The sequence below is a fragment of the Ascaphus truei genome, chromosome 1 (genome assembly GCF_040206685.1).
Source record: "Ascaphus truei isolate aAscTru1 chromosome 1, aAscTru1.hap1, whole genome shotgun sequence".
Classification (NCBI taxonomy): Eukaryota; Metazoa; Chordata; class Amphibia; order Anura; family Ascaphidae; genus Ascaphus; species Ascaphus truei.
This window is the reverse complement of record NC_134483.1, coordinates 270883662-270900566: the sequence shown is the minus strand read 5'-3', so window position 1 is coordinate 270900566 and position 16905 is coordinate 270883662. Positions and strand designations below refer to the sequence as shown.

Here is a 16905-nt window from a genome sequence, read left to right as displayed (position 1 = left end):
CATACAGTATAGGTTATTTTGTTGTGTAAAAGTGTAATGTTATTTCACAGGTTTTATCGGAGGGTTTTGGGCTGTGTGCATAGGGCTCTTGTCATGCGCTATTTCAGGCAATGGGTGCTTGAACAGTCACATTAAGTAGGAGTCGACCTGCATTACCACCTTCAGGTTACTCCTTCTGAATCCGTTATCCAGATTCTCCTGTCATTCCGAGAGTACGGATTGTTGCTCCTTTACCTCCTGCATTTCTTGGTCTATCGCTGTTTGATCTGAGACGATTTTGTTGATTTTTAGTCTCTAAAATCAGATTGGTACCTCCATTGTGGATCGGTCAGATGATTTGGACCGCCTGTCTCTCTCCTCCGACTGAACCCAATATGTATTGTACTTTTGCCTTTTAGAGATCATGGTTTTGCACAGGATCTTGAGGATCTGTTGTCTGATTTCATTGACACCATCGACCAGACATCTTTTCTATTAGGTAGTAAGCATTCACAAATTGTTTTTTTTTTTTTGTCCCATATACAACAAGGGTCCCTATTTAAAGACCTTTGAGAGATTGGTTGAACGTGACCTCCAAGCCCTAGCACAGGGATACACTTTCATCTGTTGATCATAGCAATATGACCAGAGATGAAAGACAATTGACCGATGTTTTGTTGTTGTTGTTGTTGTTTTTTAATAACAAAAATATTATCAAAAATACGGACGAGTGGTGCCATTGTTGTGTTACACATTGATCATTATAAAAAGGAAGCACTTCGACAACTGAATGATGTGAACTTTTATTGTAAATTTACACAATGATCCAACAAAAGTTTTTCTCTCTAATCGACTTGGGCAAAGAGTTGCGAGTACGCAATGTACAGGAATCTTTATTTCTTTCAACTTCACACCCCACCATACTTATGGATCTTTTGGGAGATGGTGAAAGATAAGTCTGTCTGCCCTCCTGGCAGACCTATCATCTTGTGCATTGGATCTTTGGGAGATGGTCTATCTAAGTATGTTGATTTATTATTTACAACCCATTGTTCAAGCACTTCCCTCTTATTGCAGAGATTCCTCTGATTTATTAGTTGCCACTCAAAATTTCACTTGGTCCAACACTATCATTGATCACCCGTTAGTTATTAAGGCCATTAAACATTTGTATTGGAGCACAATTACTTTCTTTTTGATCAACAATTCTACAGACATGAGGCACAGCCATGGGCATGTCATTTGCACTATCCTAAGCTAATATTTTTTATGGGTTTATGGGAATCTATTCACATTTTTGGTCACACTAATCACTACTTGGGTAATATCGCTTTTTATTGTTGTTACATAGATGATTTCATTTTTATATGGCAGGGAGATACCCCCACTTTATTGACATTCGTTGATCTCAATTGTAACGATTATAATTTACAGTTCACATACTCCTTTCACAGACATCACATTTACTATCTTGACTTCTTCCTATACATTGTCATGAACTGTCACAGTCAGACGGACATATACTGCAAACCGAATTACCGTAATGCTTTTTTTTCTGTCCAGTAGCAGAAACCAAAACCTTTTATTAAGGGGTATACCAAAAGGACAGTTTCTCCGACTGAGAGCAATCTGTTCAGAGGAAAATTTTTTTTTTTTTTTAAAGACAATCAGAGGACTTCTAAATCTATTTTTTATCTAGGGGATATAATGTTAATGACATCTAAGTAGCTTTGAGAAAGCTCTCCATACAGATAAATCGCATCTGTTAAAAAAACACACAAAAAAGATTGTAAAAAGAAAAAAATTGTGACAATTATCCATCAGACAATACTCCACTGTTCATTACAACATTCAGCAGACAATCTAACCAAATATGATCCATCGTAGAAAAACACAGGAGAGTATTAAAATTGGACAACCATTTACAACAAAAAATCCCAGATTTGTCTTTCGCAAAGCTTAAACCTTGGGTTACCATTTATCCCCTAGTTTGTTCAAGTCAGAGAGTTCAATTAAACAGACATCAGTTTCGAAAGTTTTTCACAAATGTGTAAACTAACGTGCAGATATGCGACACCAACAAAAAATGTTAGGTGTCACTTTACAAAAACCACACTCAAATTAAAATCATTTGACGTGTAGCACCAACTATGTCATATATTTGTTGGTGTGCTTGTGGAAGCAGATACATTCGAAGGACAATAAGGCCACTCAAAATTAAGATCTCTGAACATGTAATATCCATAAAAAATAGAGACGATAGATTCCCTGTTTCCAGACATTTCAATACATGCCCCACTGGGGGTCTCTGCACTTTTTTCTTTTTGTGCTCTGGAACATATTCCGTCATTTACAAGGGGAGGCAACAGAGAAACCAGATTAAATCAAAGAGAAATGTACTGGATATACACCCTGGGAACTTTGTCTCCTGGAGGTATTAACATAGACTGGGAACTTAAGCATTTCCTTGTCTGTCTAATGTTTAAAATATCATACGGTCATAACATTTATACCATCATAATCTTGGGTCCTTTGCCTCCACATTCATACACAGACTGACGTTGTTCGTTGTGTAATGTGTATTGTATCTCGCTTGATCTACAGCGTCTCAATTTGCTTTATTTCATATTCTTTATATACAGGCTTGGTCAACTCAGTATATACAGTCATTTTTATTTATAATGAAAATAGCTTTCATTGTATCTCTTCTTTATATGTTCCCTTGCTATTTTATAATTATTTGGTCAGTGGACATTAATCTTGTTGTATGCCTTATGGTATATTGGATATGTTTATCCAGATATACTGTAGTTTTTATACATAAAAAAACAGTTGGTAAATATATATCCAATACAACCAAGTAATTATACTTGCTGTTCCATCATCTACAATGTTAGTTTTCTATCAATGTTGTTGGGCTCAGGGTCTTTTTCAGTGACATTAATGGATTAATTATATAGTTTAATATTTTTTTTGTCCTATTAGATTTACCATTCATTCATTATTTTTTTTTTTTTTTAATGGTTTTCCTTGATATAGGATTTTCTTTATATAAGACATATATTTATTTTGGTCTCATATGACAGGATGATCATTATTTATGTTATCCTTTAAATCCATCTTATTCTTTTATGATTTGTGTTTTAATTCATATGTTCATTTTTCCATTTCTCTACTGTGACTGACATTTGCTGAGCCTTGCACATTTTACTTTACTTTTCTTGCTTCATTTTGTTTTTCTTCTTTATTATTCTGTTATTTATCATGTTATTCTTTATTATAGGCTAAAGACGTAACATTTCGGGCATTATTGAAATCCCTGCGCTCTGATTGGTTAAAATTCCGTGCATTATCCAATCGGTAATGCCTGGAATTTTTGCAGCTTCCATTGGGTATATTTTCAATGTATTTATTTCTTGCCAATTGGCTTTCAGAACAGCTCTGAGACAGGGCAGGGGATTGGTCAGGAAGTATCAGCCACGGGTTGACTCCTCCCCCTCCTTCGTGAAACAGCTGACTGAGATCGACTGAGTGACTGAGCAGATTCAGTTGAATTGGGGGAGGGGGGGAGGGGGTCTGCAAAGTAAGTAAGTGGCTGTCTGCAGTTTGTTTGTGGCTGCAGTTTCTGTGTGTGTTTGTGTGTCCGTGTGTCCATAGCAGTGTTTATGGGTGTAGCAGCAGCAGTGTGTGTGTGTGTGGTTTGCTGTTGTATGTGTGTGTAGCAGCAGTTTGTGTGTGTGTGTGTGTGTGTGTGTGTGTGTGTGTATGTATAGAACTCCAATGTGTGTCAATTTCAGCAGCAGTGTTTATGGGTGTAGCAACAGCAGTGTGTGTGCTGTGCTGTTGTGTTTGTGTGTGTGTGTGTGTGTGTGTGTATGTGTACACAGAGGGGGCGGCAGTGTGTGGATATATATATCTGCAGTGTAAGAGTATATAGAGGTGGTTTCATGTATTTACCATTTTATTTTAATAAAAAAATCTATATCTCTATACAAAAGTGTCTATTATTTATGAAAAAGCCTACATTTAGCCTATAATAGTAATAATCCCCTCAGAACAGGGCATTATTGGCCAGTAATGCCCTGTTCTTCGGGGATTATTACTTAATTATAATTAGATGTGAAAAATAAAAAGGAAGAGGGGGAGTGGGGAATGGACTGGGCGCTTCCAAAGGTGAAATTTGAAAAACAGTGTTTTGAGATTAAATAAACTACAAAATGTGAATACACTTATAAAATTCCTTCACCAACCAGTGATATAAAATAATTATACAAAGTGTTAAATGCTGCTCGACTTCCTCAGAAAGGACTGTTCCAGGTCCCAGGTCCCAGGATGTAAGATTTCTTTGCTCGTAGGGGAGGAGGAGCGCTGGTGTGCTCAATGGTATATGTGAATAAAAAATAAAGCAAATATAGTGAAGATTGTGGATACTGGTATATATCACTCTAAGTAATAGCACTCACAAAACTTATCGTAATCTTAAGCGTGTCAGATTCTTCTCTCTCTGACTGGAGCCCTTGTGATGAATAAGTATCAGGATATCCCTCAGTAGGTAAGTATGGTAGACATGGAAAAGAAAAAGCCACAATAGTGCATACTATTTGACCAGATATATTCAATAAGAATTATCAAGAGCAGTTAAACTCACATGTTCCAATAAAAAAACAGGCATTGGAGAGAACCGCCGAATGCAGAAGGACCCCGTCGGTACACAGCTTCGTAGAGTCTCACTCGCTTCTCACAATTGATTTCCGCGTACGTCACTTCCGTGGTCGCGTCATAGGTGAGGGTGGAAGCGCAGTCTGCCTCTGGAGTCAGCCCCGATATTGCCACTCCTTCAGCTCTCCGGTTCTCCAGCAACGCTAACTCTACGCGTTTCGCTGGTGCTTCGTCAGGAGTTATTTATAATTGGAGCTATATTCCATTATGTGGCATTCTCGTTTTTAACATCATGTACATATTGCACTTATTCATTATTTGTTTTTTAGCCAGGGATCAGTTATGTAATGTTAGCCTGCATCCAGATGGGGTTACTGTCTTTTGCGGTAGGTTTGTCCATTTTTGGGTTTGACGCTGACGATGCCATGTGTTGCACGTCGCGTCACTTCCGTTTTCGGATGCTATATATTTTTGTAGACCAGAGTGGGAAACACACTTTGACAAAGCGCCAAGAGCGAGAAATGCGTCGGACGTACTGCTCCATGCTGTCACCCTTTTTCCAATTAATTGTTTTTAACCAATTTGGTTTGTGCCTAGCCCCTGTTTTTGTCTGCTGCTGGGGGAAGGTGGGCTGGCTGTCCGATGTCTGTCTGGATCTAGGTCTGTATTGGAGTTGGCACGTGGTGTGGTGCCATTTTCTGGTTGTGCGGCTGCACTTTCTCCAAGTCTGAAAAAAACAACCCCCTCCTTGATTTTGTTATTTTTAAGCTGCTGTTTAGATATTGGAGGCATTTCCATAGGTGGATGGTTGCATTGGAGGACTCTGGTCGTGAGCCAACTCCCCCCCCCCACCCCAAATCTGTGCCCATAACTTTAGGTTTCCGCTGCCACCAGAGCCCTTGAGGGTAGGCTAATCTCTGTACTTGCCCCTAGGGCTTACACAAGACACACTATATTCTTCAAATGCGGTCATTGTAGAACATGTATTTACGCAGGTTCAATTATAGAATTGAATAGCCAGAGAATGAGGACTCCATATAATGTACAGACCTTCATCGATTGCAATACTGGTTATATTGTATACATCTTAAAATGTGGTTGTGAAGAAGGCTATGTTTGCAGAACCATTAGACCTCTCAAAACCAGGATTATAGAAAACCTGCGAGCCATTAAAAATTCTGACGTTAGAAAATTGGTTCATGCAATTTGCAGTTTTCTATTCAGTAGAGAAATTTAATTCTGCTGAACTCATCTAGTGTGTTGGTAGTCATGCTTCATATTTAATTAAACCTGAATCTATAGGCATTTGTAGCAATATTAATAATGATATTGTTTTTGTATTTACCCACTGCAGTTTCTGCCCCATAAAGCTTCATCTAATCATTTGGTGCTTGGGGCACAGGACTTGTCCACGAGCTTTACCAACCTAAATGAAAAGCAGTTAAATCTATTACAAAATTTAAAAAAATCTATATAGTTGCTTGTCTGTGTTTTTAAAAGCAGTTCTCTGAATTTTCTTGATCAGAAGTCGCTCATTAAGAACGTCCTGGAAGACGATCTCCCGTTCTTAGAATTCAACGGCTCCGTTGTGTACAGCTACCAGGCAAACGACTGCTCTTTGCTGGCAGAGGATATCAGGTTAGACGGTTACTTCCCTACTCTTATGCATTTCTGTACAGGTTAAATTACCTGACGCTCTGAGGCTTGGGGGATTACAATCAAAAATCAATGACACAAGTGGATACTGTTGAAGTATTTTCCTGTTGACTCTTGGGTTACCATTCATGGCTTTATTGCACTTCACCACTTTTATAAACTCCAAAATATCTATTTAGACTGTAGCTCATTTAAATAATGTTATCAGATTTTATCAGTGTATATAGGTGCGTTTGTGTGTGTTGGTATGTACAGATGTGTAACCTAGTGCAATAACGTTGGATACATCAATGTTGTAAAAAAAAAAGTTAAGTAATGCCCAGTGATATGACATTTAGCTCACGTCAACCTTTATTTCAATGGTATGGCATGTACAGCTTTGACGCAGAGCGTTGCGTTAGTGGTGCAATAACATTGAATGCATTTGTATGTTTGTGCATGTGTAAATGTCAATTTGGTATGAACTTGCTATTAATTAACATTTCTGTGTGTTCCTTTTACACTTCAGAGCTAGTCTGTCAGAGGGGGCAGTGCTTGGATTTGACATTGAATGGCCTCCTGTCTACACAAAGGGAAAAACTGGTAAAGTCGCCCTCATCCAAGTGTGCGTGTCTGAGAAAAAATGCTACTTATTTCACATCTCCGCCATGTCAGGTGCGTAACTCTGTCTTTGGCATAATCAGCATTTTTCTTATGTTTTTGTTTACCATCTATATTGCAATTGCCATTTTTCTAATAAAAAAACCCCGAAGTAAATGGGGAAGTTCTGGAAAATGGGTTGAACTTGATTGTGGGTTTTGCTTTAGAGTAGGGGTCCACAATCTTTTTGTGCCCAAGAGCACACTAGAGAATTCAAGAGAGATATAGGCACCAACCAACAAATTATATTATCAAGCCATTATTTTTTAGCCCACAATCTCCCCCCCCCCCACCCCAACAGCACAATTACCCCACAATCCTCTTCCCCACCACAGCACAATATCCGACAACCCCCCTCGGCACAATAGATTAAGGGACGTGGCATACTTCCAAGAATTCAATGAGTTAAATGTAATGGTTTCGCTATTGCTGAACTTAATATTCAAGGACTCCATTTCCACAGGCTCAGTACCACAAGATTGGCGTAAAGCAGATGTGGTGCCTATGTTTAAAAAGGGAGCTAGATCACAACCGGGGAATTACAGACCTGTAAGCCTGACATTAATAGTGGGGAAGCTACTTGAAGGTTTAGTACAGTATTCAGGAATATCTATTGGAAAACAAAGTTATTAGTAATAGTCAGCATGGATTTATGAAGTATAGGTCGTGACAAACTAACCTTATTCGTTTCTTTGAGGAGGCAAGTCGGAATTTAGACCAGGTTAATGCAGTTGATGTGGTCTACTTAGATTTTGGAAAGGCTTTTGATACGGTTCCATATGAGAGGTTAGTGTACAAAATAAAGTAAATTGGACTTTAAAACGTCAGAACTTGAAAAATATTTGCACCTGGATTGAAAACTGGTTGAAGGACAGACAACAGAGGGTTGTAATAAATGGAACTTTTTCAGGTTGGGCTAAAGTTGTGAGTGGAGTACCTCAGGGATCGATACTGGGACCCCTGCTTTTTAACTTGTTTATTAATGATGTTGAGGTTGGCATAGAGAGCAAAGTCTCCAGCTTTGCTGATGATACTAAATTGTGTAAGGTAATAGAATCAGAGCAGGATGTAATTTTTCTCCAGAAGGACTTGGAGAGACTAGAAACTAGGGCAGGTAAATGGCAGATTAGGTTTAATACAGATACAGGCAAGGTTATGCATTTGGGAAGCAAGAATAAACAGGTGACTTACAAATTAAATAGGGATACATTTGGGGAATCCTTGATCGAGAAGGATTTAGGAGTGCTTGTAGACAACAGGCTTGGCAATAGTGCCCAAAGTCATGCAGTAGCTGCAAAGGCAAACAAGATCTTATCTTGCATTAAACAGGGAAAGGATGGAAACATTAGTAAGACCCACACCTTGAATATGGAATACAATTTTGGGCACCACTCCTTAGAAAAAACATTATGGAACTAGAGACGGTGCATAGAAGAGCCACAAAATTAATAAATGGCATGGATAATCTTAAAGGCTTGCTAAATTAGATTTTGTTTACATTAGAAAATATGCATCTGGGGTGGGGGTGGGCGCACACATGTGATGTCAGAGTGGCTGCACACGAGCAAGGGGAGCTCCGTGCACTCCGCCGAACATTATTGATATAAACACCGATCGTGGCCACGATTAGCCCCGTGAGACCCCGCGTCAGCCGGGGGAACACCCGGTGATAACAAAGAAGACCCTGATACTGGGGATGCCCGATCTCTCCCGCTATAGTCTCGGGCAGCCGGCGGCAGCGGAGAGAAGGGCTAAAGATGGCGCCGTCGAGGCGAGCGCACAGGAGCGCGTGGCCACAAGAACACATAAGGAAGGTGAGAGACAAACTGCAGGATCTGAAGGGGACTTTATTGACAGACCACCCTGAGAAATTCAGCTGAGAGGGTTACAGCAGGGGAAGAGGCAGGGGCGAGAGCTGCTAGTGCCAGAGAACAGAGTATGGCAGAAGGAGTCACAGTAATTACCAAACAGGACCACCAGAACATGTTGAAAGAAATGCAAGTGGGTTTTCAGTCGGCACTGGACAGAGCAGTAAAGAAAAAGAACTACGGCGAAAAGAACTACGGATCGTGAAAATAAAATGGACATTTCTCTACAAAATCGGGTAAATACTGACGACGAGGTTCTGCGTCTCAATGAAGAGATAAGAGCTATGAGGGATGGTATCGACAACCTAGAGAACAGGGAGCGAAGGCAGAATTTACGAATCCGCTATATCCCTGAGTCAGTCTCCACAAAAGCCCTCCAGTCATACCTAGAGACTGTTCACGCCAATTGACCCCCAGCCAGTAGACTCAACAGCGACTCTGTAGGAGGCACATACTGCTGCGGCAGAGTTTATTCGAGCATTTGCCCGTTCTCTGCCGCAGCAGTAGCCTGGCGCGCGCCCGAGAGTGACGGGCGCGCGCCGAAGCAGCGGAAGAGCGCCCTCCGATCGGGGCGCTCTCCCTACCGCTGCCGGGTCCGCCGGGTCCCCCGGAACCCCCTGCCGCTGTCCCGCGATCGCGGGACACCAGGGCTCCCTCGGGGAGCCCCTGGACGCGCGTGCAGGGGGCGCACGCTCCCGATGACGCGTGACCGCGCGTCTATGACGCGAGGGGCGGCCACTAGCAAGCCGGGAGATTTCCCGGCTTGCGGTACCGACCACACTCGGATAAAGTGTGTCGGTACTGTAAAGCCACGATTAGAGGACCGCTTATTTCAATAGCATCATACAGTAAGAGAATAAAAATGGAAAGACATTAATATTTAACGGAAAAATTATAAAGTTAGAAAGCGCACATAAAAAAAACCAGTTGAGGAAAATATATAAAACTCTGAACCAGTCAAGGGAAAAACTTTAAAAGATTACAATTGGAGCATGTAAAGAAGACCCTTAAGTGGACTAGACAGATGTATTGTATTATAACAAGGGAGATGAGGCAGATCGCCTATTAGCAAACAAACTTCGAGGAATCAAAGCGAGGGCCTCGGTCCCCGCTATTAGATTAAAAAGTGGGAGAGTGACCAACAACCCTTCAGGGATCGCAGAGGAATTTGCTAAATTTTACACGGGATCTTTACGATCTAGACAATTCAACCCTGAATGCTAAAGTCCCGATCTTGAACCAGATTGGGGATTATTTGAGAGATTGCACCCTCCCGAAATTAACGGATTAAGATTTTAAATGCAAAAATAACTCAGATCTGGGAAAAGCGGTCGGTTCTTTGAAACCACCGAAAGCACCGGGCCCAGATGGTTACTCATATCTTTACTATAAAAATGTTATAGGAATCTTAGGACCTTGTCTGCTGGATCTATTTAATGATTTTCTCAGTGGAAAACAAATCCCCCTCACAGATGACGAAGGCCAACATAGTGGTGATCCCTAAAGAGGGAAAGGACCTTCTATGTTGTGGTAGCTACAGGCCAATCTCTCTGCTTAACACGGATTTGAAAATCTATAGCAAAATTTTAGCCAACAGACTGAATCCAATACTTCCAAGATCAATTCACTATGATCAGGTGGGATTTGTGAGTGAGCGCCAGGCGTCAGACAATACAAGGAAAATTATAAATGTTATTGATCAAATACATAAATCCAAATTGAAAGCTGTCTATTGAGTCTAGATGAGGACAAAGCGTTTGATAGGATAAGGTGGTATTTTTTAGATAAGACATTAGAGGTACAGCTAACCCCCGTTATAGCGCGGTCCTCGGGGGCCACCCGTGCTGAGAGTGCTGAGAGTGCTGAGAGTGCTGAGAGTGCTGAGAGTGCTGAGAGTGCTGAGAGTGCTGAGAGTGCTGAGAGTGCTGAGAGTGCTGAGAGTGCTGAGAGTGCTGAGTGCTGAGTGCGCGCTGTGTGCGTGGCAGGGAGAGAGTGTGGCAGGGATTCTCTGGAGGCTTTCTTCAGGGAGTCCGAGCTCTGTATCAGTCGCCAACTGCGACTCTAAAAATCCCAGGAAGGGAATGGTTTTTTTTTGGTTTTTTTTTGTACTGCAAAAATGTTAAAAAAAATTTTTTTATCAGGGAGGGGCTCTCCAGACATCTGGGAACCAACGATTTAGTCTGGAAGTAACCACGGTCCAGCCCAGTATACAAATAAATTCGCTGTGGGTTGCTGCTGTAAAATCTGCTATATATAGTTACACATTAGACATATGGCCATTGACTTTAACCTTTAAAGCTTTATTTATTTTAATCCAGATAGAGGCAAAAGAAAAATGCAGTGCAACATTTGTCAATTTGTCTTACACGGGTAATAAATTATCCCTGAATCCAATAGAGAGCAAACCACTTTCTCCCTGGATCAATGCTCTGTTTTTAACTTGTTCGGCATCTCTGCATAGTCCTACTAATTATTTATTAAAAAAACACAAACAAACAAAGCACATGCTACTGGTGAAAACCTCTCATCTAATCTCAAAGGATGTCATGTGTCAATGGTGTTACCCTTAAATTGAAAAGCTCTATTGGGTGTTCCCTGCATTGACCTTGTAAATGGTAATCATTTCCCTTGTTAAAGTGGCTTTGACTATGTGAGTAATTCATACTTGAAGATTTTTTTCCTCATGACTGACCTCCCACTACCTTTATTTGTTTTATGTACCTTCTTCAGCTGTGTCATTCATTGTTTTTAGGATGCTGTGCTGAACTGTAAGTACGTCTCCATCAAGGATTCATTTAATTTTGTCCCATTTGTAAATGATGGATTTATTTCTACAACCAAAATGCATAACCTTACATTTTAAATAGTTTAAAGAGGCAATCCAAGCAAGCAAAAATTATTATTATTATTTTAACATAAGATTGAAGCAGGGTGTCCCTAAAGCTGAATCCCATTAAGTTCGGCTCCGGGGACTCCCTGCTTCCAGAGATACTTACCACCATAGGGGGTGACAGTAGCCGCTCTGGCTCGCTACCAGAAATCATGTATTTCCCACTTTTCAAAGCTCCCTCGTCCTGCGAGCCAATAGGAAGCCGTGCCGCCATCTGATGAGGGTTCCTATTGGCCCATGTGACTGGGAGCTTTAAACTTTACCGAAATAGCGGCACCCCCTTTTGGAGGCAAGTATCACGGGAAGCTTCAAATGGATGTTAAAAAAATAATAGAAAAAGAGCATGAATTGCTAATTTAAAACCATGCTAATTATTACCAATAATTATTGGTTTCCAAAAGTTCTGAATATTATCCGTAATACACAACTGCACTATATTGCAAGATTTATTGTTGACAGAAGTGAAATAGTTTTCACAAACTCTTTTACTACAGACAAGTAAAACGCGTGTTTTTAATGGCAAAGAATAATATTTTGTGCAGGTTTTCCAAAGGGACTGAAGAGGTTGCTGGAAGATGAGTCCATAAGAAAAGTGGGTGTGGGAATCGAAGGTGACCAGTGGAAGTTAATGAGTGACTGTGACCTCAAATTGAAACAATTTATTGAGCTTACGGAAGTGGCAAACCAAAAAGTATGTACCATCTGAAAACCATATCACCCCTGTATATCCCATTTTAATTGTACTGGAATAAGATGGCGCTAGAGAGAGCATTTATTTTTGTCTAGTCCGTCCGTGCCAGTATATCTTTCACTTCCAAGTGGAGTTACCTTATTTGGATTTAAATCATATTTGCCTAATATTTCTCAGTGATGATTTTTTTTTTTTTCAATAGTTGTCGCTCGTGATGCTGTTTTTAACCCTTTTGTGGCTCAGCTGGACAGTTAACCTAGGAGCATACTGCTGCGGCCAAGTTTATTCGAGCATTTGCCCGTTCTTGGCCGCAGCAGTAGCCTGGCGCGCGCCGGAGGGTGACGGGCGCGCGCCGAAGCAGCGGAAGAGCGCCCTCCGATCGGGGCGCTCTCCCTACCGCTGCCGGGTCCCCCGGAACCCCCTGCCGCCGTCCCCCACATCGCGGGACACCAGGGCTCCCTCGGGGAGCCCTGGACGCGCGTGCAGGGGGCGCAGGCTCCCGAAGACGCGTGACTGCGCGTCGGTGACGCGCGGCACGCCGAGGGGCGGCCACTAGCAAGCCGGGAAATCTCCCGGCTTGCGGATCTGGCCGCACTGCGATTAAGTGTGTCGCCAGTGTAACAGGAAGCTTTTGTAAATGCTGTGGGAATCCAAAATGTTGAATTTTTGTCCTACCCTCAACTGGACGTGCCTTTCTTTTCATTGGTTTGTGCTGGCATGCATGGACCAAAAAGGCGTTAAAGTAGCAATCTCGCCTCCTATTTTTAATTTTCTTTTTAAGTCTTACCTGAACTGGGGGTGTCCTCCAGATATGAGCGCCAAGCCTGAGGCCCACCAGGCATACTGTCAGGTTCAAAATGGCCACTGGATCATTACGCTCTCTCTTGGCCAATAGAAAACTGAGACGTCATTGGAGAGATGACCTTGCTGTTTTCAATTGGAGACGCCTGGGCCATGTTTGTATTTATTAGTTTGTGTGTCAAACTGGCACACAACAATACAAATATCTCAGAAACCTGTCAGTCTGCAGACCTGGGGGCACTTCAGATCAGCCCAGGGGTAACTCCATTTGAAGTAAGCTAAATGCGAAAAAAAAACCCAAAGCGGAATTGCTGCTTTAACAGTACACCCCTTCCCCTCCCCTGCCTCCCTCCCCTGTCCTATACAAAAAGTCGTTTCATGATGAGTTTCCTATTACAGGTATCAGTTGCTCTTTAACAGGCCAGTCCCACTGAGCACCCAAAAAGAACTATAACAAATGAATGTTTTCTCTTCAGTGGGGAGTCTGAATTGTTTTTTGCGGTCAGGATAGTGACATGATACCTTCCCTTCATGAAACCAAACAGCAGAGTGAGAAGTGTGGGGAAGTCAGTGTTGAGCAGGACCAGCTATCTGCCTACAGGCACATACATACTACAAAAAGGGCAGAGCACATGAATTTAATGCGAAGTCTTGCCCTGTGTATGGTGTATTGATCTCATGATGGCAGCACCACAGTTAAAGATTTCTGATATAAAAATGATGTCTTATACTCTGCAAAACATTTCTTCTTTCATCTTTATGCCACAATTCATTATGCACTTAAAGCAGCAGGTGAAACAATATCCTAAATGTGTGTTTTTTTTTTGTTGTTGTTTTTTTTTTTAATCGGTTCTACTGTATGCTATGAGAAAATACTTGTAGTATTGACCGATCGGCAACCTAGCTAATTACTATAATTGTCTGGATTATATTGATGCACATATTAAAGGGGATGGAGGGGGATCATTTTTAAAAACGGCAGCTTGGACTGCTGCTTTAAATACCAGTTTTTATTTTTGCTTCCATTTTTTCAAATGGGGAGTAATGCTTTTGATGTCGAATGATTTTAAATAATTTTAGGGATAGTGCCTTCTAGTGGTTATCTGAAAAAACGAAACACTTGTATGTCGGTATTGAATTCTGTAAAAAGCCTGTCGCCATTCATTGGAAGTTCATGAATAGTCATATACTGTAGCTGCTGCACATGAACCTTCTTAGTAACATTTGACTTCTATGATCAAAATATACAAAACAACATAAGCTAAGAATATTATTGTTTATTTTAAAAAAAAAGGTTTCACGGCTTCCAAATCACGCAGTTTGTCCTGTACTTTTGTGTTATGGTTGTTAAATAAATATGATCTCATTTTCTGACATATACAGGCAGTTCTCGTTTTACAACGCTTCGCTTTACAACGAATGGTTTATTCAACGCTATGCAATGCATACCTATGTTAAGTTTTACAACGCCAAAACAGCTTATCCAACGCTCTTACAACACTTTGCAAAGTTGTTTGTGTAGTTAATATATATATATTATATAATATATTATATTATAATATTTTGTAATATTATATATATATATAATACAGTATATACACTATATAATTTGTGTGTGCTGCGTATCTTATTGCCTGCGTAAAATATTTGGTGTATTTTAGTGTTAAAAATGCCTTCAGGAACGGAACCTTTCATTTTAAACAGTGTTCCTATGGGAAAACGTGTTACGCTTTAAGACGTTTCGCTATCCAACGCCATTTTGAGTAACGCATTGTGTCGGATCACCGAAGACTGCCTGTAAATGATGCCTTCTACAGCCCCAATATACTGTATACATGACAGAAAAAATATTGAGATAAGGTCCCTCAATTAACTGGTGCTACAGAGCATTTAACCCACTCATGAAGATAAGGTACTGCAAACCGGATCACATGATGTCCTGAATGAATGCATGGAGCTGTAGACATTAACCCCTAGGTGGAACACGGTCTGGCATGGATGAAGAGAGTTGTCTGGGGGTAGTCCTAAGACACTCCCAGACCTCTCATAGAAATCCAGCAACTAAATGAGCCAGTGAACCCGGGGGAGCTCCCAATCAAGTGATAAAGTACTCACATAAGTCCATGTGTGTCCGGGTCTGTGTGCTCCTTTGCTGAGTGCAGACAAGACGAAATCACCTTTTGCCGAGGGGGAGAGGTGAATCAGCGGGCACTACGGTGCAGAAAAGGCTGCGGAGGCCGGACTGAGCTAATAAAAGGTTCTTTATTCAAACATGGATAAAAACAAGAGGAGGGGAGACATACCCCTGCGCCTCTAACGCGTTTCACCCAAAAATTGGTCTTTCTCAAAGAGTTACATGTTTGAGATTTTTCTTAGCTAATGCTACACATCTTGTTTCCCCCATATTAGTTGAAGTGCAAAGAGAAGTGGAGTCTGAATGGCTTGATCAAACACCTCTTCAAAAAGCAGATCCTGAAAGACGACTCTATACGTTGCAGCAACTGGGACGCGTTTCCGCTAAATGAGGACCAGAAGTTGTATGCTGCCTCTGATGCTTATGTACGTTTAGATCTTTGCTAAGTTCACAGTGTAGGTAATATTAAAATGAGTAATAATTCAAAACAGTGATTAATTTAAAGCAGCCGTTTGAACAAAATGCTACTGAGACTTTGTCACGGGAGAACAGGTTTATTGTAGACCTTTTTACCAGGATCATATACCGTATTTCCTCGATTCTAAGACGCACTTTTTTTCCTATTTTCACATGGCTGAAATAGGTCTGCGTTTTAGAATCGATGTATTTTAAAAAAAAATCAGCTAGGGGGCGCTGCTGCAGATGCCGGCCGGGATATTCATAGTCTGCAGAAACAGCACATGGCTGCGATCACCCCCCTCCCCATGAGGTGCAGAGGGATCAGAGATGCCTGTCAGGGCACATAAACATTGCCCAGAAGCCCCCCCCCCCCACCTTCCCGAATCCCTGTGTGAAATGCTGGAGGTGCAGAGGTAGCTGTGTCACTCTGTGTCTCTGGATGTGTTTGTCTCTGTGTGTGTCTCTGTGTCTGTGTGTGTGTCTCTGGATGTGTTTGTCTCTGTATGTGTCTCTGTGTCTGTGTGTGTGTCTCTGTGTCTGTGTGTGTGTCTCTGTATGTGTTTGTCACTCTGTGTCTCTCTCTCTGTGTGTGTGTGTATCTGTCTGTCTGTCCCTGTATCTCTCTGTGTGTGTGTCTCTGTCTGTCTGTGTGTCTGTCTCTTTAAGGAAAGCAATGAGTACAGGAATAAAAAGGTACTTGGTAACATCCTAATAAGGGCCACTAAATGTAAATGGCTAGTGTGTTTGTTTATTTATCCAGGACACCTTACTACCCATCCTGTTCTTACTGCTCTCTCATGCTTCACTCTTTCGCTGCTTTGAAGTCTGGGCTGGCTGCTCTGACCGCAAAAGGGTTAAGAAAAAATCCCCCCCACACTGCCCCTGCCATATCTGTCTCTCTCTCTCTGGTCTGTGTGCCCCCACCTCCCCCATTCTCTTCCCCCTCCCCCATTCTCTTCCCCCTCCCTCCTTCCCCCCCATTCTCTTCCCCCTCCCTCCTTCCCTCCCATTCTCTTCCCCCTCCCTCCTTCACTCCCATTCTCTTCCCCCTTCCTCCTTCACTCCCATTCTCTTCCCCCTCCCTCCTTCCCTCCCATTCTCTTCCCCCTCCCTCCTTCCCTCCCATTCT

The 16905-nt window shown here is 41.6% G+C and overlaps 1 protein-coding gene across 6 annotated transcripts in view; it reads left to right on the top strand.

The window, feature by feature from the left end:
* WRN (WRN RecQ like helicase) overlaps nt 1-16905 on the top strand; it is a 156965-nt gene that overhangs the window by 16765 nt on the left and 123295 nt on the right. For 5 of the 6 annotated variants that reach the window (XM_075604011.1, XM_075604001.1, XM_075603983.1 and 2 more), the window contains exons 3-6: nt 6164-6276; nt 6803-6948; nt 12234-12382; nt 15593-15742. In XM_075604011.1, coding sequence (XP_075460126.1) covers nt 6164-6276; nt 6803-6948; nt 12234-12382; nt 15593-15742 — 558 coding nt within the window. The remainder of the gene's footprint in view (nt 1-6163; nt 6277-6802; nt 6949-12233; nt 12383-15592; nt 15743-16905) is intronic. The other variant, XM_075604019.1, reaches the window with a different exon arrangement.